Consider the following 27190-nt stretch of genomic DNA (forward strand, 5'->3'; position numbering starts at 1 on the left):
GTTTCACAACAGCAAGATCACATGTGGATTCAGGGGGGCCCTGCCAAACACCCAGTTTGGGTGAACTGGTGCCGAGACAGTTTCTTGCCCAAAAGGTGTACAACATCTGATAACCACCTACCGAAAAGTTTTGAAGGTAACCCAGGCCTCTCAGCCCTCAAACTCATCACTGACCAAATTGATGGAGGAGCTTGCAGGATTACATATTTTGTAGGATTATTTGGTAATTCTTTAGAAAACAGCAGATGACATCATAGAATAACTGGATGAATGCTCTGAAGTAACACTTGCTATCTGAGATTATAATGGACAAAACGCCTTCTCCTGACTATTGATCTGGAGATTAAAAATTAGAAACAAGCTGTTCTTTGTGTCGTGTATCAAATGTAACTGACACTGACATAGACATCGGTTCTGTTTTCCAAATCATATTCTTATGATTCACAGGCAGACTTTAGGTGATCCCATTTTAACACACATTTACGCTTGAACGTAATGTTACCTGAAAGTAATTGTCAAGAGTTTGGTTATAGTATGCTTCTTTCCTTTAAGAGAGAACATGATTCCCTGTAGGGAAATTCAGGTAATTTGCAGCCAACGTAATCTCCACTGCACTGAAATATTAAATGCTTGGCTTTTCTCCATGCATTTGCCTTTCTCTGCTCTACAACTCCTATCTCCTACTCTTTTAATTCAGTGCTGAGCACTTGAATGATGTTTTCTTTTCTCCTTCTACTCTTGGACTTCAGGATTAAGTTACAGTCAGAATGGTTCCTTTGAGACATCTCTTTATTTCCCTCTTCTCGTCCTGATCAATCCATGAGTCGTTTTTAGTTGGTGTGCCCTTTTCAATGCCTGTTACTAATATTTCATATTTATCTTATTTTAAGGACCACCAGTAGAGACTTACTTAAAATGGCAACAAATTCCAGTTGAAATGCATTGATCTTATTGAGTTTTACAGTCATATATATGAAAGGTCATCCGGTTCATGTAAATCATGCATACCTGATGGCAGCTGATGCTTTCTTTACAGATTATGTGAACCAAGCCTGTTAGTAATTTAGTCCCCTGACAATATGAAAAATCCAAGACCTAAAAAATAGGATGTAGACAATTATGGATTCAAATGTTGTGTTCCCTCAAGTTAGTCTGTAGCCCAAATAAGCAGTCTACACCATCATGACCACAGTTTACAGATACGGAAACTGAAGTACCTAGAGGTCAGAAAGCTGACTCGTGGCAGTGGTTAATAAGTAGGTAAGGGATTAGAACCCACAATAGTCTAACTTCACATGCTTCTCTCCTAACAGCAAGGTTACACTGCTTCAGTACATGAATTGTGGAAATATTCAAAATGGAAATATTTAAATATAGATTCCCACTTGGAGATAGATATAGATATATACTATAGATATAGATATATAGATATATTGTGTATGTATACTGTGTATACTGTGAAATATATATATTTCACTGGCTTTGAGCTACCTATGTCATCACTTTCCAATGTCTCAGAAGCCCTGGGCCACACTTGTCAGCCCAGCTGCCCAGACTTCTATCCTGACCTCGCCCAAGCTTATCTCTGTAATAATAGATGAGTTCCCATCAAACTCAACACCCAAAGAACAAAGAATCCAATCAAGAAATGGGCAGAAGACATGAACAGACATTTTTCCAAAGAAGACATCCAAATGGCCAACAGACACATGAAAAAGTGCTCAACATTGCTCGGCATCAGGGAAATCCAAATCAAAACCTCAATGAGATACCACCTCACACCAGTCAGAATGGCTAAAATTAATAAGTCAGGAAACGACAGATGTTGGCGGGGATGCAGAGAAAGGGGAACCCTCCTACACTGTTGGTGGGAATGCAAGCTGATGCAGCCACTCTGGAAAACAGTATGGAGGTTCCTCAAAAAGTTGAAAATAGAGCTACCATATGATCTAGCAATTGCATTACTGGGTATTTACCCCAAAGATACAAACGTAGGGATCCGAAGGGGTACGTGCACCCTGATGTTTATAGCAGCAATGTCCACAATAGCCAAACTACAGAAAGAGCCAAGATGTCCATCGACAGATGAATGGATAAAGAAGAGGTGGTATATATATGCAATGGAATATTATGCAGCCATCAAAAGGAATAAAATCTTGCCATTTGCAACGACGTGGATGGAACTGGAGGGTATTATGTTGAGCGAAATAAGTCAAACAGAGAAAGACATGTATCATATGACCTCACTGATATGAGGAATTCTTAATCGCAGGAAACAAACTGTGGGTTGCTGGAGTGGGGGGTGGGGTGCGAGGGATGGGTTGACTGGGTGATAGACACTGGGGAAGGTATGTGCTCTGGTAAGCACTATGAATTGTGGAAGATTGTTAAATCTCAGATCTGTACCTCTGAAACAAATAATGCAATATATGTTAAGAAAAAAAAAAAAGAAGAAGAAGAAGGAGGTAGCAGGAGGAGAAGAATGAAGCGGGGGAAATCGGAGGGGTAGACAAACCATGAGAGACGATGGACTCTGAAAAACAAACTGAGGGTTCTAGAGGGGAGGGGGGTGGGAGGATGGGTTAGCCTGGTAATGGGTATTGAGGAGGGCACATTCTGCATGGAGCACTGGGTATTATGCACAAACAATGAATCATGGAACACTACATCTAAAACTAATGATGTAATGTATGGGGATTAACGTAAGAATAAAAAAAATAAAATAAAATAAAAAATTAAAAAAATAATAATAGATGAGTTCCTCCAACTGTCTATACTCTAGCTCCTTTACCTATAAAATGAGCAGATAATTGCAGTGCCTCAGGGAGTTAGCGAGGGTTTTGATTGTGTTAATATCCAGGAAATGCACAGAAGAAGGCCTACAGGTGGTGTTCAGTAAACTTCAGCCACTATGTTTTTATGTAATCTAGTAATCAATTTCCTTAAAAATAACTCTGTTTCTCATAATGTATGTTTAATTAATTAATGTACAGAGCTGTTGAAAAATTTCAATGCACTTGGCTGTATGTAGCTCTTATGTGATGGGAGGGCACAGGGCTTGGTGTTAAAGTTGTGCGTTTGTTTCTACCCCAATCTGATCACTCATTCACTATGGAACATTTGCTTCTCTGAGCCTCAGTTTTCTTACCTGTGAGGCAGGAATAATAATTCCTGTCCTGGTGATATTCAAGGTGAAACCTCTTCACCTTTTCACTAAACCTTTTCATGCTGTTGCTAATTACCTCTCCCAGAATCTTTTAACTATCTCTAACATGCATAGGGTAACAACAGCTGCTTATGGTCCCGTTGTGTAACATATAAGAATCTAAACTTGTGTGCCAGCATGTGACATTATTAGTAACTATAATATTAGTCCTATTTAGAAATCTTTTTCTTGTAAGTTACAGAAAACTCAGTTCAAGCAGGCTTAACAAATGGACGTTGATTGGCTCATGTAACTGAAAAATCAGGTGTAGACTCAAGGCTAAGATGTTTACAAGCCCCAATTTCTTTTCTTTTTTTTTTAAATTTTTTATTGTTATGTTAATCACCATACATTACATCATTAGTTTTTAATGTAGTGTTCCATGATTCATTGTTTGCGTATAACACCCAGTGCTCCATGCAGAACATGCCCTCTTTAATACCCATCACCAGGCTAACCGATCCCCCCACCCCCTCCCCTCTAGAACCCTCAGTTTGTTTTTCAGAATCCATCGTCTCTCATGGTTCGTCTCCCCCTCTGATTTCCCCCCCTTCATTCTTCCCCTCCTGATATCTTCTTTTTTTTTTTTTCTTAACATATATTGCATTATTTGTTTCAGAGGTACAGATCTGAGATTCAACAGTCTGGCACAATTCACAGTGCTTACCAGAGCACATACCCTCCCCAGTTCCAAGACCCAATTTCTTTTTACCTCTGAGTTGTCCTCCATTCTCAGGCACTATGTGGTGAACAAAGAACTACCAGCAGTAAGAATGGAAGTTCATGTTCAAGGCCTACATTCCATTAGCCTAAGTGAGGTCGCAGACTCAATCCTGATCAGCTAACACTGCAAGGCGAATGTGGAACTGTGTCCAGCAGTAGTCAGTCCAAGTGGAGTCAATCCCAAACAAAGCATAAAGCCTGTTAGTAACCAAAAGACTGGTTTCCACAAAGAAAACTGACGCTCTGATATAAAAGGAAGTATGAGCGGACTCCGGAAGGTCAACTTGGCAGATGTGGAGTTGTATGACACCAACTGGCAAATGTGAGTCAAAATGAGATGAATATGTCTACCTTTGTTACATATGGCCTTTAAATTGGCCACCGTACCCATATTTCAGGGCCAGACACAGTCCTTGAGGATGAACTGCCCATGAATTAGATTAAGTCCATTTGTCCTTCCGTCCTTCACTTAAGGCCTCATGCCTCCCACTCTTGTCTTTCTTGTTCTTCCATTTTTGTCACATCCATTCCTCTTGATTGGTGATGTCTTTGAATTCCCCTGGCTTCCCAAATGAGGCTCTCTACCCAGTACTAAGTTCTACATCCTTCCTCCCTGATTCTGGTACTCTAGTAGCTTCAAAAGATGAATATTCCTCCATTAGACCTGGCCCCATGCTCTGCAAGGCCAACCCACACCATCCAATTTAAACACCTGTAACAGACTCCTCTGGCACACCTTCCTTAATCTATCAAAAATTCCTAATGAGCTAGCTACTCCACAGTTGTGTCATTTCTAAACAGCTGTCTTCTAGTGTTCTGGGCTATATGTAAAATGGATACCACTCAACTTGCTTCAGAAATATTTTGTAAGGAAAGGACAATTTCTATTTTCATATACATTAATTTTCTTTTTAGCTGCTATCTTCATTGCAAACACCCTCAAACCTCTCATCAACCTTAGAACACCTCTGTGATGACAAATTTTATCTACTCTTTCTAAAATGCATCCTAAAATATTCTTTGATAGTCACCGCTTGCCTGAATCAGACTAGTTAGAACACAAAATGAAGAGGAGAATTGGGCCTCATTTGGGGAGAGCGGGGTTGTTTGTTTTTGTTTGATAAGAAAATTCCAGAGAAAGATCAAGCATTGCTTCACTTTTACCAGTCATACTTAAGTCTGGCATTCAGACAAAATCTAGAAAATATTTATTGTTTACACATTCCATTAATTCTTGTATTATTTTAATAATGTTCTGCAACTAGAATAGAATTGCTTACATAATGAATAGATGTTGTGGGCAGAGATACCCATGGAATTATGAGGAAGGGCCGTTTGGTCAGATCACACTTTGACTGGACGTCATGTCTTAGCCTGACATCTTTATGGCTTTGTGTTCTTTTTTTTTTTTTTTTTTTTTGATTTGATTTATTTTTTGACAGAGAGAGACACAGCAAGAGAGGACTACAAGCAGGGGGAGTGGGAGAGGGAGAAGCAGGCTTCCCGCAAAGCGGGGAGCCTGGTGCGGGGCTCGATCCCAGGACCCCTGGATCATGACCTGAGCTGAAGGCAGCTGCTTAACAACTGAGCCACCCAGGAGCCCCAGGCTTTGTGTTCTTTAAACGGTATTTAACAAACATCAAACACCTACAATAGGCACTACAGGGAAAAAATGATGAAAAAAAAACTCCTCAAAGACATAAACCTTACTCTCAAAGGGCTTACATTCTAAGTGAGAAAGTAAGCTATTCAGATGAAATGGTGTTACTAGGGTCTAGACCCCCTTTTTCAGTGGCAAGAGTAAAGAGGGAGTATTGTCAGACTAAATCAGCCTGCCACTGCAGTCTCTGACCTTCATTCTTAGACGATTCCTCCCTTTTTCTTTAGAGCTCTATATTTTATAATCTTTAGCATTTTCCCATAAGCTTTTATCAAACATACATGGCTTGGGTATGGCTTAGATCTTTCATCATATTTCTTATCTATAAATCAGGTAAATATCAAAATTATGTAAATCCCCCATAGCCACCAAATGGAAGATTACAATCAAATAAGTATCTGCATCTTATCACTAAATTGATAAGGAAACACAAAGGGCTTTGAAGCCGAATCCTGAAGCAGCTCTAGCTGCAGAACATTATTGCTTTAGCAGAGAACCCAGACTATTACTCTAATTCTAAATGAACCAATTAATTAATTTTTTCATTCATTTAACAAGCACCTACTTTGTGCCTGTCATTATTTGAAGGATACAGTGGTATCTTTTAGATATAGATCCTTTAGTGCTCTTTTAGAGCTTACATCCTAGAGGGGGAGACAAACAATGAATAAACAGACATAATATAACATCAGATAATGTTGAGGGCTATGAAGAAGAAAGTGATTTGAGGGAATAACAAGTGCCGGGTGTAGTGTGTAGATAGAGTGGTCAAAATCTTTTAAAATGTAGCATTTGAGCAAAAATCTACAGAAAGCCGCAGAGTGATACATGAATGTCTCTGGAAAAAGTCATGCCACCAGAAGAACAATATATGTAAAAATGTAGTTCAGAATTCATGAAAAATTAATATAATAATTATTAGATCCATGTTATCACTTAGCCTAATTATTCAACATATAGACTAAGTCTTATTATTTAAGGAAAGGAAAATTTTTGAGCTTTGGCATTGTTTGAATTTTCCCAAGAATCAAGGCAAAAACTGTTAGTCTCTGTAGACTCCTTGTCGAATGCTGCTGAGTTTTAAGGTTGCTTCTGCTCAAAGAAAGTACTTCTCTAAGTAACCCATTTCATCTTTGCAAAAGCCTTGAAAGCTAGCTGCTATATTTCCCATTTTTATAGATCAGAAGATCAAGGCAAAGAGAAGCTAAGTAACTTGCCCAAGGTCACCGGCGATGGAATAGTGAAGTCTAACCACATACAACTTCTACTGTAAATGGATTGCCATTCTTATTTTTCCTGAGAACTTATTGAGCAGTTATTGGGCTGTGTCATATTCTGAATACAATAAACACTATCCCTTCATCAAATTATGTTTAATCAATGTGTAAAGAAAAAACCAACATACCCCCCAAAAAACTACAGAAGTTAAGTGTGAGATGGTACTCTATGGGCATATATGGAGAAGAAGTGCAAAGTTAAAAAAAGAAATGGTTGGTGTGAATATAAACTGAATATGGCTTGGGGCTAAAAAAATGTTGAATCTAACCTTTTTATTTTTTCCACCCCTAGTCATATAAGAAGCAGTTGCAGAAGCTGGGATGGTTAGCCTGGAGAAGAGAAGACTCAGGGGGGATTTGATAACTGTCTACAAATATTTGAAGAACTGTCATGTGGAAAAGAAATTAGATTTGTTTTATATGTCCCTAGGGGTGCAAGTGATGGAAATAATTCACCACAATATAAGGAAGGACTTTCAAACAAAATAAGGAGAACTCTAGAGCTCTCTAAGGAAGGAACGGGTTCTTTGAGAGATGAGTACTCTGATTGCCTAGGCAAGGAAGTTTTTCAATGACCTCTTGTACAAGAGAATCAGGAGAAAGATGGATGGGTGGATGGATTGCATGAATTTTAAGATTTCTTCTAAGGCTGAGAATTTATTACTTTATTAATGATAAATGAAGTTTCTATTTATACCAAGCTGCTTGTGAAGTTCCTATCTCCATTCAAGAGTGTTTTCTGCTTTTAAAATTTTTGGAAATCATATCTATAACTCTGCATGTTACTTCCAGTGCTGAATTGATAATAAATAATCCTCTCAAGATGTACTTTATTTCTTGTTTGCTCTTTCTAGGTCTCCAGCCATACACCAACTACAGCTTCACACTTACAGCTTGTACATCTGCTGGATGCACTTCAAGTGAGCCTTTTCTAGGTCAGACACTGCAGGCAGCCCCTGAAGGTAATTAAAAAATATCCATGATTTGGGAGAAGAAGTTTTCATATGGCATTTTGAAGTGAATTCTATAAACCCTTTCATGTCAAACAAAGAAGGAATAAAGTCGACAGGTACAAAATAAATTGTATTCTAGATTCCCATTCTTCAGGTTTGGTTCAACTGTAAGCCTCCCAACATAAAATTTGCTTTCAATTGTTTAAACCTCTTAAATTTAGTTTTCTGTGAAAAAAGTTATTATGTACTAGGATATAAAATTCCTCAAAAAATCAAAAGTTAAATATTTCTGGATTGCATGATATATAACAAGGACATGCTCTCTGCTGAAGTTGACTTATTCCCTACCATGAAGAACTTACCATCAAGTCAAAGACACAGGACAAGTACCCAAACTTACATAAGGAGAGAGAATCAGGGCACCTGTGTGGTTCAGTAGGTTAAGCACTGGAGTCTTGATTTCAGCTCGGGTCATAATCTCAGGGTTTTGATCTCAGGGTCATGAGATCAAGGCCCACGTTGGGCTCCATGCTCAGTGCAAAGTCTACTTGGGATTCTCTCTCTCCCTCTGCCCTTCCACCCTCTCAAATAAATAAATAAATAAATAAATAAAATCTTTAAAAAAGAGAGAGAGAATCTGAAAGGTGATGTTAAGAAAGAACAAATGGTCAATAATTTTGTAATAATGTATGGTGACAGATGGTGACCCCACTTATCATTGAGTAATGTATAGAATCGCCAAATCAATATGTTGTACACATGAAACTAATATAACATTGTATGTTAATCATACATCAATTTAAAAAAATGAACAGAATACTCAGGTTAATCTGAAGAAGGAGAGATTATAACTCATCATGAAAATCAAAAAAGATTTGATGGAGCAAGTGAGTTCTGAGATGGACCATGAAGAACAAGAATTTTGACAAATAAACACTCAGGGAGATGCAGAATCCAACACAGGTTGAGGGGATGTAAAGTGGGATCATCACCTTGGAAGGCAAATTGGCAATGTTTATTAAATTTAAAACGTTAATTTTCTATGACACAGTAGTTTCACATTCATTATCTATGCCAGAAAATCCCACTTCCACAAATGTACAAGAGACACATACCAGAATATTTATTGAAGCATTTTTGTTTTTTATGTAATGGAAAAATATTGGAAGCAATTTAAAAGTCTATTCATAGGAGAATTGCTAAATAAATTCAGGTATATTCACATTATGAAATTCCATACCTCAGTTTAAAAGAATGAGACAATCTAAACATATGAAGAGGAAATTTAGAACTACATTAATGCATGGTATCTTTTATGTATAAAAATGCATAGAAAATTATATTTATTTCTATAGATAAATAAAAATATAGAAAAAATTCTGGAAGCATACACACATAACAATGGTTACCAGTGGGTTGGGAACTGGGGTGGGTGTTATTTACTTTTAGAAGAAAGATAGGCTTAGAAGCTTGGGATAGTGATCAACTAAATATTTTGCTCATCTTTATTATCTGCCTGTTTTAAATGTGGGGGAAACAGAGGCATACATGAGTTTCTAAACAGAAATATGATGTTAATTACCATTGGTGAGTCCTGAACTGCTTGTCCATTACTCTTCTAATGAAAGGGATTGTTGTACCTCAGAATATTAGACCTGAACTTCCTACTAGTAAATGGGAAATAAAATGGAAAATTCCACATATGGGGCATATGGCTCCTCACCAGGATTTCACTAATGATGTTTTCTATATAAAGAATGTTTCATGTCAAAAAGCTTAGTGTTCCTTTGAAAGGAAGAAACCAGCAGTGGATTTTTTGGAAAGGTAAACTATCAAATGGATACTTTGATGATAATGGATAATTTCTAAAGGATCTATCAACCAGTTTTGGCTGCAACTCAAACCAGGTAAAATAACAGGGTCTCTTGCTTCAGTGTACTCATCAAATCCATTTAAATTCTTAGAAAATATGCATCTATTTTCCCACTTTTCCCCCAAAAAGAAATTCTTGAAAGAACTCAGATTTCATGACTTAAAAATTTTATCTTTCAACAACACAGGGGAGTGTGAGATGAGAAATGTTTTACTTGATTTCCTTTTTTAACTTTATGCACTTTTCCTTTAACACAAATAACTGTGCACAGGAATAACAAACCAAATGGGCTTTCATCAGCAGAAGAAACATGGATTTAGAATCCATTTTCTGGCTGTATAAGTGCCATTTGTGAATAACTTGTATGTGAAATAAATGTAGTCTGAGTACTTAACTTGGGGGTTGTAGGAGAACAAATCAACAGCAATATTAAGCTCTGTTGTTTTACTGTAAAGTGGAAATAAGCATATCATCTCATGTTAAATTAATAACAAATATAACTAATTACAAAATGCCTATTTGAGTGAATCTGACATAGTTTGAAGGTCTAACACTTGAGTTTCCTAAGCAGATACAGAGAGAATGAAAAGAAGCATTGGTTCATAGCCACCCTGAATTCCTCTCTCATTTCTCTCTCATTTTCAATCTTAAAAAAACAAAACAAAACAAAAACAGAAAAGCTAATGTGCATTACTACCTCATTATAAGTTGGACATAATTCTCTACAATTTTATCCTCACAGAAAATTGTGTACCTTCAGTCAAATAGGAAGAGTTCAAGTTGGATTTTTGTTCTCTCTTTTTAGAAGTGATGGCATACCAGCAAGCTCTACTTAATTTTAGAGTTCAGTCGTGCAAAATTGCAGGCATGCTTACCTCCAGCATTGAGAACATGGGGGGAAAAAAGGAAAAGAAGATGAAACTTTCTCAATTGCGTTCCAGATCTCTCTTCTGCTGACCTTTTTTTTTTTTTGTATTTATTGTCATTTATTTTAAAACAACAAAAAAGAAGGTAGCACAAACAGTCTTATTTTTTCTAATTCTTTTTTTATTATGTTATGTTAATCACCGTACATTACATCATTAGTTTTTGATGCAGTGTTCCATGATTCATCATCTGCGTATAACACCCAGTGCTCCATGCAGAATGTGCCCTCTTTAATACCCATCACCAGGCCAACCCATTCCTCCACCCCCCTCCTCTCCAGAACCCCCAGTTTGTTTCTGAGAGTCCATAGTCTCCCATGGTTCGACTCCCCCTCCAATTCCCCCCCTTCCACTGACCTTTTTTAAACTGTTGATGTTCCTTTAGATTCTTCCTCTACTCTTTGCACTTGTAACTCCACGGTATCCCTTGGAATTCTCAAGTATAAGCTTCTAAAGTCCTCAGCTCTCACAAAGCCCACACATAGATTTAAGGCCTGTGTATCCACCGATCTATAGATGTTTTTATTTAGGTGTTTTGCAAATACTTCAACCTCAGTATTTCAACACTTAAAATCTCTCTCCTCACTTCCTAGCTTTCTTTTTTTCCCTTTTCCCTCCTTCAAGTACCATCATCCACCTCATCAGCCCAAAATGGACCTTCTTACTGCGTCTCTCTTTTTTTAGGTTGTAATGTGCAGTTCTTCATAAAATCTTATTGATTGTAATTAATTAATTTTAAATTAATTTTAATTTTTAATAAAATTTTAATATGTTTTATTAATTTTTATTAAATCTTAATAAATTTTTAAATTTAAAATTTAAATTAATAAATCTAAGGATTTTTTTTAATGTGTATTTCCTTTACATCCCTTCTGGCTTTGACTTAGTTCAGATGCCTTTAACTTCTCGTAATTACTCTTCCTGCCTCTAGTCATTTCTCCTCTTTCTCATATTAATTCTTTTCCCCCTTGTGCCAAAATAGACATACTTCGCATTAGTCACCTCCATAAAATCCCACTTCCTTCCAGGAAAAAAAAAAATCCACATCTCAGTAAAGCAAAATAATCCCTCAAATTTTAACCTCTGCCTATCTGTTGAGTCTTTGGTCTTTCCCAGATGCCATCCAATGCACCAGTCAGGCTGAGGTACTTGGAATTCTACCATACTTTCCTGTATTTCAAGGACTTTTGTGGGTTCCCCTCAGTTTAGATCTCTTTCCTACATCCTCACTCAGCTAACCCATTTTTTAAAAAATTTGGCTCACATGTCTCCCCTTCTAGAAATCTCCAGTGACCACCTCTGCTTCCCATCCATCCCCATGTTACTCCCAGTCTCTGTTGATACCCTTCCTAAGTGCTCCAAAGCACTATGCTTCCTAAAGCATTTAGCAAACTGGATTATAAATTTTTATTTGTTCGTCTTTATTCACCCTAATACTATGAGCTCCTTGAAGGGTAAAGACTATATGTCCTTATCCCCATATCCACAGTGCCTGACACAGAAAATGACACAAAATTGGGTGGAATGTTGGATAAATTTACAAATCATAATAGTCCAGAAGTCAAGGCATCCAGGACATCAGCCAATACAAAACTGGGTTCCTTTACTAGCTTCCAAAAGAAAGCCAATCCACAATAAATATTGGTATTTTTAAATTGGAATGAAGATTTGTAGAGAAATGAGAAGTGGATAATATTGCATGGCACTCAAAACAAATTTAAAACAGATCTAATAGATATGGGGTTTTTTTGGTAGCTATTATTGCAAAAGACCTAACACCAAGATTTCCTTCTGACCTTTCCTTCTTATACCTCTCAGCTAGTTTACCTCCTCCCTGCTCCCCTTAGAGATGATTTCCCTCATGACCATCCATTTCCTTTCCTTGAATTGTTTCAACTCAGCCCTTCTACTATGTAGGATAGGTTTTTCTGATGCCGCCTGAGACTTAGGCTCACAGAGGGAAGCAGATTCTCTACCTGGGACTCTTTAAGACATTTCACCAAAAGTGGTTCTTATTCTATCAAAGATTTCTTGCAACTGTTAACATAATGGTGTCCCCATATCATTATACAAGTAAAACCATAGCATTTAGTATTTTTTACACATTTCAATTTCCTCTTATTTCCAACCCAATGGATATGGGGTTGTTACCAACACAACCAGAGCTTTCACCAGCTTGCATAAATATGAAACTCAATTTTTATTTAAAACATGAAACAAACCCAAAATCTTAATTCATGTTATTTCATTCACTCCTCTATATCCACAGCCTTTCTGGCACCCTAGTGATTTTTAATACATCCTTAAAGATGAAAAAGGACTGCAGGAAACAGACTATGAACTAAACCTTGTACTTTATCTCTTAAATCAACAAATTAATATCATGTTTGAATCAGAACTCTAATTAGTTGGTTGACTCATCTAGCAACTATTGGCCGAGAAACCCAAACATAAAGTATACTATGATTTGTGGATTGTCCACGTATCTATTTCAGAACAAAATGAACTACTTTCTTCTTAGGAATAAGCTATCCCTTTAAAAATCAGCACGTTTGAGCTGTTTTAAAAATCTATATTGATTCTTTGAGGATGTTCCTAAATAAATTGCATTTGAATATCGTGAAAATTTTTCTTTTAAAAGTGTTGAAATCTTATCCTTTACTGAATTACTTACACTAGAGATAAAATCAACCAAAAACTATTGATTACAGGGAACCTAATATTGTATGAGTTTTTAAAAGCTGAAGAGAGTTAACAGTGTCCATTCAGAGCATACCTAGATGGCAACATGAAATAGTAGGATTGATCTTCCTCATTGCCTAGGTTCCCCATCTATACGTTTGTACATCTATAAGAGTACTTGAATGTTTGACCTTGAATGACAGTTGTCTGTGTATTTATTTTAACTTTTACGCAGAAGAGTAAACTTGTAGGAACAAGCCATATCTCACTCATACTTATATTCTCTAGAACTGCATACAGTGCTTACATAGTAATTTGCAGGATGTATTTATAATAAATTGATTTATTCAATATCAATTAGGCATTGTACTATCTATGCATAAAGATACCTTGACAAATAAGACAGAGAAGATTCTTGCTTCATGAAACTAACTTTATATTGAAGCAGGAGAAGGAAGCAGACCATGCAGTGATAACATAGAAATAATGATAATATCAAGAAAAATTTATTATGATGTTGTTAGTGCTGAGGGAAAATAGAAAAGGACCTAGGATAGAGAGTAACTAGGTTGGAATCAATTTAGATAAGGTTAAAGTTATCATTAGAGAAAGTTGGTCAAATAAGACCTCCCTGCTAAGATGGTATTCACACAGGGCACTGAACTATGAAAATAAATTGCAAAAATGTCATGTTGTCATAACCAAAAGTTCCAGGCAGAAGGAATGGAAGTGCAAAAGCTCAGAGGTGAGAAAAACTGGAAACATTCTGGGGATAGAGAGGAGTCTGGTGTGACTGGAGCCAGGTAGGCCAGAATCAGAAAAAAATGGAGGATTATTCAGGTTATCATAAGGAATTGGAATTATATGAATAATTTCAAAAGGGTTGTATATTTTACAAAGATTATAATGACTTATGTATATACTTAATATACTTTTATGAAGATTACATGAAATAGAGAAGGGCAAGATTTAAAACTCAGAGACCAGTTTAGAGGCTATGATAGAAGTTCATGAGAGAAAAACGTAGCTTGGATCAGAATAGGTGGCAGTAAATGTATAGAGAACTATATACATTCAGGGTAGAACAAGCAGGATTTTATGACATTGCATTTGAGGGTGAAAAAAGTGGGAGCCTCAAGAATAATATTTGTGTGTTTTGACCAAGAAAATGAATAGATGGACAAAATCAGGAAATGAATAGATTGTAACAGAAAAACCAAGAGTTCTGTTTTAGATATTTTAAGTTTTGATACTTAATTAGTCATCCAAATGGAGATGTCAAATTGACGGTTGGGTTCATGAGTCTGAAGCTTAAGAGAGAGTTTTAGTTTAGAGATATGCATGGGAGTGTTCAACATATAGATGATACTTAAAACTAACACTAACTGAAGATCACCTAGAAAGTGAGTGTTGGAAAACAAGAGGAGAAGAAAGAAGAGGGAAAACTAAGGGAGAGGAGAGAGCCTAGGTCTCTGAGGCCCATTTTTGAGATACAGAAGGGGGAGAGAAGCCAGTAAATGAGAGAAAAGAGGAAAAGAAGCACGGCACATTGTGTCAGAGAGGCAAAGGCAAAGTATGCTATTCATTGAATTTGATAATTTAGGTAAATACTACTTTATGATTACTTGCACATATTCCAAGTAAATAGGCATCAAAGTTTAAAATTCCTGGGTAGTCTTTCAGGCCTTGGTTAAACTCAGAGTAACAGTGGAGAAAGAGAAATCTTCCACTACTAAATTTTCTGATACTCACTTTCTAAAGACAATTCACAAATAAAATAATCAAAACATTAAAAATATATTTATACCCAATTGTATATTTTTACCTCCAAAGTAAGCAAAATGTATTTTTGTTGTTTTACCATGAGATTTTTTTAACAAGAGATAAAAATATCATAATATGTGAGGTGATGGTGTGACTTTTGATAAGGTGAATATTTTATTCTAACAATGAAACCTCATTGTGTTATTTTTTGCCAGGAATTTGGGTGACACCTCGACACATTATCATCAACTCTACAACAGTGGAATTATTTTGGAGTCCTCCAGAAAAGCCCAATGGTCTCATTTCTCAGTATCAGTTGAGTCGTAATGGAACCTTGGTTTTCCTGGGTGACAGTGAGGAGCAGAATTTCACTGATAAAAACCTGGAGCCCAACAGCAGGTGGACTTAAAGAAAACTTTACCAATCATATAGTTAGAATTTTAAATTTTTCAGGGCTGAAAAGTGCATCTCAAAATGAAACAATATTAAATTAATTGGCTAATTAATCTCCTCATTCAGTAGCCATTCCATAGCTGATGAGATCTTTTAATTAATTCATTTCAGATGTTGAAGACTCAAGTGCTAACTCATTACTTTAGTCTTCAGAGTACATGACATTTTTAAAAAATGTAAATAGTCTTCTATTTGACATAAGAGCATGAGAATTTTTAAGTATATAAAATACACAAAGTATTAAATTTTAAAAATTATCAAATTATTTTCAAAAGCATGCATTCTAAAGCTAGCAATAAAAAAAGATTTAAAGAGTTTTGTTTTACATCAACTAACTTTTCTTCTAATACATTCTAATACAATGTTTTCTCTGCTTGCTACACTATATATAGGTATGAGTGGTTTTAAGGGGAAAAAGTTCCACATATTTGCAATTCATTCCCATTCGTATCTCAGCAGAAACAAAATATATCTTAGATCAACAGATGTTTTACTGCACAGAGTAGAGATCAATTCAGATTTATTGTAGAGAGTAGCAGATCAGTTTAGAAACATATTTCTCTAAAGATATTTCCCTGAACTCCAACCCATTTAAAAATGGGGAAGATTAATTTGAATCCTTCACAATCTACTGGCACACTCTAAGACTTTCCTGAAATCTTTAGGAAAAGTTGTTGATTACGAGAGGGTTAAAAATAAAGTGGGAAGGGGCAGAAATAGTGACAGTCTGGAGAGAATGAAGCCTGTTCTGGAAAAACTATCAAGTCAACAGAGACGTTTCTGAACAGGGAACAGAAAATTTGCAATTGGTCATAAAATTAGGATTAAACAATGGGGAGAAAAGCTAGCAACCATTGTTCAAGTTTCTTGTGCATTTCCTTATCACAATCCTTTCTTTTTAATATAGATACGTTTATACATTGGAAGCCACAACTGGAGGCGGCAGCAATCCTAGTGATGATTACATTGTACAAACACCTGCACTGACACCAGAAGAAATCCAGCCTCCATATAACATCACAGTAATTGGGCCTTATTCCGTATTCATAGCTTGGACCCCACCAGGTAAAGAAATAAAATGTGTGTGTGTGTGCGCGCGTGTGCGCATGTGCATATTTGTATGCAAAACATTTCAGAGAAAACTAATTGGAGAAAAGGATGGAAATGTGAATTTAGTAAATCAGAAGGACATAACCTGTCTCCTGAATAAATATAAACAGAATATTCCTGAGTCTATACCATATATAAGTATATGCATATATACATATAGATACAGATGTAGGTATGTAGATAAAGATATATAGATAACTAGATATATACATATAGATATCGATGTAGATATGTAGGTAAAGATATATAGATAACTAGATATATACTTTTCTTTGAAAGTAATACTTTCTTTTAAGTGCCAAAATCTGCCTTCTTATTCATATACATCCCAGGTAAGTCATATAGATCTGAATGACCTCAAACATTCATTATGCAGGACTCCCAAGATTGGAACATTGATGTTATATGATTCGGCCTTTATTATAGCAGTGAATAAGGATTCAGAAAGACAAGAGTCTACTCTATCCATTTCTATTAGATTGTGGCCAGTTATGGTAGTTGAATTTTGCCCCTCTAAGCTATATAACCTCCACTGTACCATTTAGTCACTAGTGGGTTACTTTTGTGGTTTAGTGCATTATTATATTTTGATGTAAGCATCATCCTCAGGTACAAATCTGATTGCTTAACACCATGGAGTAAGGATTAAAGTAAAATCTCTTTGCTCTGTCTTTTAACATAAGGAAAGTATGGAAATGCTGTTTCAGTAAAATTTAAAATCTATTAAGGCGCTAAATTCACTTCAAATGGATTTTATCTCTAATATCTAGTCTTTAGATAAAAATGACACAAATTTCTATTATCTCCATCAGAATAAGTTTAGCTACAGTTCAACATGCACTGAAAACAATAGGCTAGCATCCATGTTGGCCATCAGCAGATCCATTCCATAAAATAATTAGCAAAGATATATTTTTCATTTACTTGAACAATTATCTCAGTCAAAATAGGTAATATAGAAAAGGAAAGAAAACTTCCAAATTCATTCTATGAGTCCAGCATCACCAAAATCAGATAAAATCACCACAAAAAAAAGAGAACTACAGGCCAATATCTCTAATGAACATAGATGCAAAAATCTTCAACAAAATACTAGCAAACTAAATGCAACAATACATTAAAAAAATCGTTCACCACGATCAAGTGGGATTTATTCCTGGGTTGCAAGGGTGATTCAATATTCACAAATCAATCAAATTGATACATCATATCAATAAAAGAAAGGATAAGCACCATATGATCATTACAATAGATGCAGAAAAAGCATTTGAAAAAGTACAACACCCATTCATGATAAAAACCCTCAACAAAGTGGGTATTGAGGAAACATACCTCAACATAATAATGGCCATATATGAAAAACCCACAGCAAACATCACACTTGAGAAAAACTGAGAGCTTTTCCCCTAAAGTCAGGAACAAGACAAAGATGTCCACTCTCACCACTTTTATTCAACATAATACTGGAAGTCCTGGCCACAACAATCAGACAACAAAAAGAAATAAAAGGCATCCAAATCTCTAAGGAAGACGTAAAGCTTTCATTATTTGCAGATGACATGATACTATATATAGAAAACCTGAAAGACTCCACCAAAAACTGCTACAACTGAAAAATGAATTCAGTAAAGTTTGCAAGATACAAAATCAGTGTACAGCAATCTGTTGCATTTCTATGCACCAATAATGAAGCAGCAGACAGAGGAATAAAGAAAACAATGCCATTTACAATTGCACCCAAAGTAATAAGATACCTAAGAATAAACATAACCGAAAAGGAGAAAGACCTGTATTCTGGAAACTGTAAAACGGTGGTGAAAGAAGTTGAAGATGACACAAAGAAATGGAAAAACTCTCCATGCCCATGGATTGGAAGAACAAATAGTGTTAAAATGTCTATACTATCCAAAGCAATTCTACACATTCAAAGCGATCCCTATCAAAATGCCAACAGCATTTTTCACAGAACTAGAAGAAACAATCCTAAAGTTTGTATGGAACCACCAAAGACTGAATAGTCAAAGCGGGAGGCATCATATTTCCAGTCTTCAAGTTACATTACAAAGGTGTAGTAATCAAAACAGTATGGTACTGGCACATAGATCAATAGAACAGAATAGAAAACCCAGAAAAAAAAAAACCCACAATTATATGATCAATTAATCTTCGACAAAGCAGGAAAGACTATCCAATGGGAAAAAGACAATCCCTTCAACAAATGGTGTTGAGAAGACTGGACAGCAACAAACAAAGAATGAAACTGGACCACTGTCTTATACCATACAGAAAAATAAATTCAAAATGCATTAAAGTCCTAAATGTGAGATCTGGAGTCAAAAATCCAAGAAGAGAGCACAAGCAGTAACTTCTATATCTGATAAAAGATTAGTGTCCAAAATATATAAAGAACTTATAAAACCCAACACCCAAAAAACAAATAATTCGATTAAAAAATGGGAAGAAGATATGAACAGATATTTCTCCAAAGAAGACATACAGATGACCAACAGACACATGAAAAGATGCTCTTCATCATTGAGCATCAGAGAAATGCAAATCAAAACTACAATGCAGCTATCATCTGACACCTGTCAGAGTGGCTAAAATCAAAAACACAAGAAACAACAGGTGGTGATGATGTGGAGAAAGGGGAACCCTCTTGCACTGTTAGTGGAAATGCAAACTGGTGCAGCCACTGAGGAAAACAGTATGGAGTTTCCTTAAGTTAAAAATAGAACTACCCTATGATCAATCATTCACACTACTGGGTATTCACCCAAAGAATTAAAAAAACACATTAATTCAAAGGAATACATATGCCCCTATGTTTATATAGCAGCATTATTTACAATAATCCAATACAGAAGCAGCCCAAGTGTCCATCAATTGATGAATGGATAAAGAAGATGTGTATATATATGTATTGGAATATTATTCATCCATAAAAAAAGAATGAATCTTGCCATTTGCAATGACATGGATGGAGCTAGAGAGTATAATGTTAAGTGAATTAAGTCAGAGAAAGACAAATGCCATATGCTCTCACTCATATGTAGAATTTAAGAAACAAAACAAACTAGCAAAAAGAGAGACAAACCAAGAAACAGACTCTTAACTACAGACAATAAACTGATGGTTACCAGAGGGTGAGCAGGTGGGGGACATGGGTTAAATAGGAGATGGGAATTAAGGAGTACACTTGCTGTGATGAGCACTGGGTGATGTATGGAATTGTTGAATCACTATATTGTACACCTGAAACTAATAAAACACTGTGTTAACTAACTGGAATCAAAATAAAAACTAAACAAGCAAACAAACAGGTAATAGAGTCAAGAAGGTAACATAGAGGCCTAATATATAAAACTTAAGTTCTCATAAACTAACATCCTTGTGATGTCATAATCTGAGATCAAAAGCAAAAACAGCATCTTAATTTGGTCAAATTCACAGGAGAAAATTTATCAAGAGCTTTATAAGCAAAGAAAAATGTAAGCCTCTCTAAGATATTAAATATAAATGATTCCATCCACCTTTGTTTTTAAAATGAATACACAGCCCTTTAAATTAAAACAAAGGAATGATCTCTAGTGCCAGTCTGTGTCATAAGCCCTATAATCCTTACCTCAGTCTTAGGAGCGTAGATCTTCTTGAACTCCATTCTTAATTTCAGGGGAAGAAAACCCATATCTTCTGCTGTGGAAAATGTACAAACTTGCATATCTCTTTACAGAATCAATTTCTACTTGCATGGAGTAGCATTGCTATCTTGCCATCTTTGAACATCTTTCTCCTTGGCATCTTTGTAGTGCCGTAGTGCTTCTGTGATGTCAAGTAAAATGAGGCAGAAAAGAGCCAGTCTGAGACCGGATTTTGCCTATTAACCAGAGATTTCTCAGACTCGGACCAGGGTCTTCTACAGTCCAAATTCTCAAAGAACAATAAGAGAAAGTCCAAGATGATAAGCAAAATTGGCGATTTCCTAGCCATGTGATCAGGAAGTTCCATGGCCTATCAATCACTTGTCATTTTAACATTATTATACACATAAATTGCCATTGCTAATTTGAAGATATCTTTCCTTTAAGACAACGGATGTCAGATGAAAGAGAAAACCAGGATTTGTATCCCAATTGTGCCACCTGTTAGCTGACATAAGTCAGTTTTCCTCCCTGAGTCTCTGTTCAGTGCAGCTGTAAAATAGAGACAATAGTAGTACATACATTTGGGTGGTTGTAAAGATTAAACGAGGTAATTTATATAATTGGCATACAGTGACTCTGTATAATATTCTATAAATAGTGATGATTATTTTGGGAGAATTATTTTTGCCTTCAATTATTTATTTTTAAAATGTATTTGCTCCAGCCTTTGCTGGGCGCCAAGGGCCCCATTTTCAAAATGATAAAATGGTGCACTGCAGGATTGCATTTGTAAATGTTTAAGACTTCTTTTGAATTTCCCAGCATTTTGTCATATTTTTCTTTGAGTTCAACATCGTATTTTTATGCTCAGTGTATAATGTTTATACTTAGAAAAGGATCATTGTGAAATAAAACACAACTTCCGCTTGTTTAATGTAACCTTAACTCTTGTCTACCTCAGGCTTTGTAGAAATTGTTCACTCTAGTGCAGCCTCAGGAGTATTGTAGAAATGCTTCACACACTAACTCTGACCATGTAACCAATGGTTAATAAATCTATAATATCCAGACCTGTCAATCTTTTAGTTTCAGATGCACAAAATCCATTACAGAAACCCTGTAATATATGGAAAGATTAAAATCTTAAACTTTTTTCCTGGTGCCTAGAAGGATTTTGAACGCTGTAAACAGGCAGATGATTTTGACTTGTGTATAATCTACAGTTGATTTTATTGGAAAGTACCTCATGCTGTGTTTTGATTTGGATAATAAAAACATTTTTCTGTTCCTGAATAGTCACAAATATATATTTTAAACAGAAAGAAAACAAACTTGTTATAACCAGAGGCTGTTTATTTGCTCACAGTCAAGAGCTTTCAAGGTATTCATCATACTCCCCTGCCATTACAAAATGATTACATCATAAGCAGAGCTGAAAATTGGGCCAAACAGTCCATACCTCTAGTTCCCAAACCTGAACAAACATTAGAATCACCTGGAAAACTTTTGCAAAGACTGGTTGTCAATCCCAAGTTTATGGAATCAGAATCTCCTGGGATGGAGTCAAGAAATCTAGATTTTATTTTTTTTTTAAAGCTTCCCAGATGGTTTCGATGTGCTCTAAATTTAGTAATCATGAATTACATAAACCAAGCAAAAGTGGTCAATTACAATATTTCTTTGAAAACATGACTCAAACCACTTTCTCTTGAATGTCCAAACCCAAAATAGTGGTTAAATTAACTGGGTTTTTTTCACATGTATTTTGTTTTGTGGTCAGTGTGAATAGAGTGACTTTATGCAGGTAAGTTGCTGGGAGAAAAAAATGTCCATGTTGTTGCTTAGCAACAGAAAATTACCTAGGCAATTAAGTGGGCTTTCAGTTTATAAATTATTATTTCAATGATATCTATAAATTAATTCTTATTACATGTTTATAAATCCTATCAGAAAAGGAAGTGAGTTCCAGGGGATGTGTGAGAATATTCAGAGGAAGCATAATTGGAATACTATTGGCAAATACCACTTATATTCATTAATATCACTTGTTTATATTTGCCATTTGTTAAATTTCTAGTATAAGCCAAACACTTTAATAAGCACTTTCCCTGCGTTACCTGAGTTAATACTCATACAAACCCTGGGATACAAGTAATATCATTATTTCCATATTAAGATAAGAGATTTGAACCTCAAAGTAGTGATATAATATACTCAAGGTTGCACAGCAAAGCCAAGAGTCAAATTCAGGTCTTTTCTCAACTACTGCCTTATAAGAGCAATCTCTACATGTCTTTGGCTTAACTATTAAATCCAAATCAAGCTTTTTATTTATTACCCACTTTTTTGGGATTTGTGATACAACAACTATGCTTTTTGAGATAGTAGCCCAGAGAGCCAAGAAACAGAGCTAAGTATCGGCGAATACCAAATGATTGTGGAAGAATGTTTTTGTTGGGCATGCCAAGACCAGAAAAATTAATTGTGGAAAATGGTGAGCCCCTGAAGGGAAAATATCTACCCGACAACAGTTATCTCCTGTGGCATGAAGGAGCTAGTAACCAGAAGGCTTTGCCTATCCATCCAGAAGTCCAGAAAGAAAAGGCATGACTTAGCAAAATCAGATTCCAAGTGCCAAAAGATTTTAATTAGGTGGGAGAGGGAGTCATTTCTCAAACAAATATCCACAAAAAGAATATTCAAGGACTGTTTTAAAGCCTCAGTAGACATTCTCTTACTTTCCAGGTAAACCCTGGTTCACTTTAGCTCGTTATTACTTGATAAATGTCACTTGTAAGATTATCAAGACACTTCAAGCTCTAGAAAATCAAGATTTCTACTCTTTTGTGTATCATTTGTACCTTCAAATCAGATGATGCACAAACAACATATCCTTTTAAAATGTTTGCTGAATTAATGAAAGAACAGAGTAGTTTCTAAAATTTATCATTCAAGCAAATATATAAATAAATTTTGATTTTCTGCTGCTTAAAATTATTTAAACACTTGATTTCTTATAGAAGCCTATTCCTCTCTCCACACTAACTCAACCTTAAACACATATACACACACACACAAATACATATATCTTCTTTAGAGACAAACAGGACACATACACGTATCTTCCAAATATTATATGTCATCTTATGGATGCATAATTTCACTTACTTCTGTAAAGGGAATACTGGTTTCTAGGTGGAATGGGCTCCACCATTTAGTTTCCCTGCGACCTTGGGCAAGTTCCACAGTGTCTCTGAACTTGAGTTTTCTCATCTGTGAAATGGGGTATCAAATGCCTACCCTGCATTGCTTTTATGTGAAGTCGGTGAGGTAGCATAGTAAACATTTAGTGGACACTGCCTGGATGCTGGCTATTATTATTCAAGCTATAGACAGCAGTCCCACTAGTTGATTTCTAAACATTCCTTCTCGCCTTGTAACAGCTCTCAACCTCAGGTCAGGACTTACACATTTGTATTAAATAGAGTGAAGGAATGGAAAAATTATAGAAAATTAAGAAGGAAATAGTTCCTGGAACATAAATGGTTTACTCAGGATAAGAATAGAGATATTCCTGCGGTTTCAGAATCCACTCAAAATTATTTAAACTCTGAAGGTAATAATGAGTCTTTCTAATTTATCAAGGTGATGACTGTATTTTGAATTGTTCTAGCCCTTCAGCATGTTCTAATTAACAATGTCATTGCATTCAACACACTTTCCTCACTAAAGATGGTGAGTTATTTAGGTTTAATGCATAATAGCAAAGTACTGGTGTGTGTCCATTCATAGTTATCTCTTAGTCCATTAAAGAAAACAATTAGCAACAGTTCTTCTGAGAAATCATTTCAATTAATATTGCTTAGGAATAAAAAAATATATTGGTTAGGAATAAAATTGCTTTTTATTAACCAATTTTTGATTAAGAGGTAGTTAGCCACAGTATGGCCTATCTATAGACATTAAGCATCTTGGTGTTCAGTAAGCTCATTAACTGCAGTGTATTAGATCAGATAATATCCATTTAAAGTCAAAATTGGCATTAAGCTCTCTAAAAAATTTACTTTGCATTAACTGGGATGATTCAACTTTGACAGTACTTTAAATTTTCTTTCTAAGTGCAAAAACCAAGTGACAGTAGTGCTGAATTTCAGAAGAAAGTGTAAAATTCATTTCAATGATTTATGTTTTATTTAACATAGTAATAAATCTTTTTTCAGCTGTATTGAGGTATAGTTGACAAACAAAATTATAATATATTTAAAGATTACAACGTGATGATTTGACATATGTAATTGTGAAAGAATTTCCACCCTCAAGTTAATTAATGCTAACATCATGTCGCATATTTATTTTTTGTCTTTTTGGTGAGAACACAAGTTCTACTCTCTTAGCAAATTTCAATTATACAATACAGTACTATGAACTGCAGTCACCATGTTATACTTTAGATCCTCAGACCTTATTCATCTCACAAACTGAAAGTTTGTACCTTTTTACCAACTTCTCCCTATTTCCCCCATCCTCCAGCCTCTGGCAGCCACCATTCCACTCTGTTTCTATGAGTTCAATTTTTTTTTAAGATTCCACACATAAATAATACCATAAAGTTATTGTCTGTGTCTGGCTATTTCACTTAGCATAATGCCCTCCAGGTTCATCCATGTTGTTGCAAATGGCAGTATTTTCTTCTTTTTTAAGGCTGAATAATATTCCATTGCATGGATACTACATTTTCTTTATTCATCCATCCATTAGGCACTTCAGTTGTTTCCATACCTTGGCTATTGTGAATAATATTGCAATGAACATGAGAGTATAGATAGCTCTGTGAGATAATGATCTCATTTCCTTAGGTTACATACTCAGAAGTAGGTTTCCTGGATCATAGAGTAGTTCTATTTTTAATTTCTTGAGGAACCTCCATACTGTTTTCCATAGTAAACTGGCACTGGCAATATGAGTTTCCATTCCCACCAACAGTGTACAAACAGTCTTTTTTCTCTGCATTCTCACCAGAATTTGTGATCTCTTGTCTTTTTAATAATAGTCATCCTACGATGTATGAGGTGATATCTCATTGTGGTTTTTGATTTGCATTTCCCTGGTGATTAAGGATGTTGAGCACATTTTCATGTACCTGTTAGCCATTTGTCTGTCTTTATTGGGAAAAAAAAAAAGGTCTATTTATAACCTTTGTCCATTTTTTAATTGGGTCATTTGTTTTATTGCTATTGAGTGGCATGAGTTCCTTGTATATTTTGGATATTAGCCCCTTATTAGGTAAATGGTTTGCAAATATCTGCTCCCATTCCATAGGTTGCCTTTCCATTTTCATGGTTTCCTTTGCTTTACAGAAGCCTTTCAGTCTGATGTGTCCCACTTGTCGATTTATTTTGTTGCCTTTGCTTTTGTTATTTAATGAATTTATTTTACTGAGTTCTAATATGTACTAGGCATTTTTCTAAGAGATTAATATGTATCTCATTTAATGCTTTTAACAACCTCATATTGTATGTTCTATTGCTTTGCCCATTTTACTAATGAGAACAAGTCAATTTAGATATTATTTTGTTATTTTGTCTAGGTTATTTATCACAAAGGTGTTGGAGCCAACCCACAATGCATCTGACTCCAAATTCTATGGTCAAAATCACTGTGCTATTTTCTCACTGTTCTTCTACGTAAACAGTGCAGAAAGCAAACGATTTTTTTTCTAAGTTCTACTATGATCCAGTTCAGAAACTGAAAAATAATTTTGCTATAAATATAGCAAATATGAATGAGGACAATGTAATTTGAGCAGCCCATCCAGTAACCCAGTAGGAGTGTTTTGTTTGTAGCTTAAAATTTCATGAGCTATAATTCATTAGCCTTTGGGTATATTGAATCATCTATTCATTTTAACGAACATGAAAATATTTGCTGAGCCCCACGCAGGGGCAAGGTATAATGCTAGATACCCTGAGGGTTATAAAGAAGAATGAGACATTGTCCTCTCTGTCATGAACCCTACTATCTATTAGGGTAGAAAGGGCATAAAATGACAACTATTATAAAAACTTATGTAAAATTTCCATACAGTTGGTATGGATGTGTGTTTAAGAGAGTCTTGTTTCACTTTCAAACCCTCAAAGGGGCATAACCAAGATATGCCTACCTATGCAACAAAGAATTTAGGTGGATTTGTTCAAAGCATTACATTAAGTGCGACCAGTGTTTTGAAGCAAATGCAGCTATCAAACCGAATTAATAGTTTTCTTCTTAGAATTGTTCCTGCTCCAGCTCCTAAAAAAAGATTTTTAAAAAGGATTATTTGATTGACTTGTCCCATTGTAAAGTATGCACCTGCTGTGAAATGAAGCCACAGAGAAAAAAAAAAGTTGAATAATTTAACTTTTTTATTTGTAAAGATAATCAGGGTTTTTCTGATTACATCTTAACTTCATAAATGTTAAATAACCTATCAGCATCTAGTTGTTGTAAATTATGAAAAGGAGCATTGCAAGGAATATTAACCAACGAAATCCTTGTTCTTTAGTGAACAAGAAAATGTGTTATGGCAGCTTGTCATTGTGGGACTGGTAACTTTGACACCAAATAACAAAACTGCCATTTGCACTTAGGGTAAATTGGTTCACTTGAGCTTCCACTGCTCCTCTTCCTCTGACATAAATTTATGAACTCGGGAACTAACCAAGTCGTGTGGCTTCCCAGCTGACTTTAACAAATATGCCCATTTCATTTCATTTAGTCATCAGAATATCAGGGGGCTAGGTTGTTTCAGACTCATTGCAGATGGTGTAGGGTTTGCAGGAACACAAGAGCCTTTCATGTCACAGTCCTGTAAATTATGACAGTGGAGGGGCCCTCTTTCCTAAATACATATCATTGTTTGACATGCTCACAGCTTCAAGGAG

The 27190-nt window shown here is 35.5% G+C and overlaps 1 protein-coding gene across 1 annotated transcript in view; it reads left to right on the forward strand.

Moving 5' to 3' along the window:
• Positions 1–27190, forward strand: part of USH2A (usherin) — a 701438-nt gene that overhangs the window by 568046 nt on the left and 106202 nt on the right. Inside the window, exons 55-57 of the mRNA XM_045876094.2 lie at positions 7720–7827; positions 15279–15462; positions 16424–16581. Of these exons, the coding sequence (XP_045732050.2) occupies positions 7720–7827; positions 15279–15462; positions 16424–16581 (450 nt within the window). The remainder of the gene's footprint in view (positions 1–7719; positions 7828–15278; positions 15463–16423; positions 16582–27190) is intronic.

The sequence above is a fragment of the Mirounga angustirostris genome, unplaced genomic scaffold (genome assembly GCF_029215605.1).
Source record: "Mirounga angustirostris isolate CCGP_5_RB_7025 unplaced genomic scaffold, mMirAng1.0.hap1 SCAF_6, whole genome shotgun sequence".
Taxonomy (NCBI): domain Eukaryota; kingdom Metazoa; phylum Chordata; class Mammalia; order Carnivora; family Phocidae; genus Mirounga; species Mirounga angustirostris.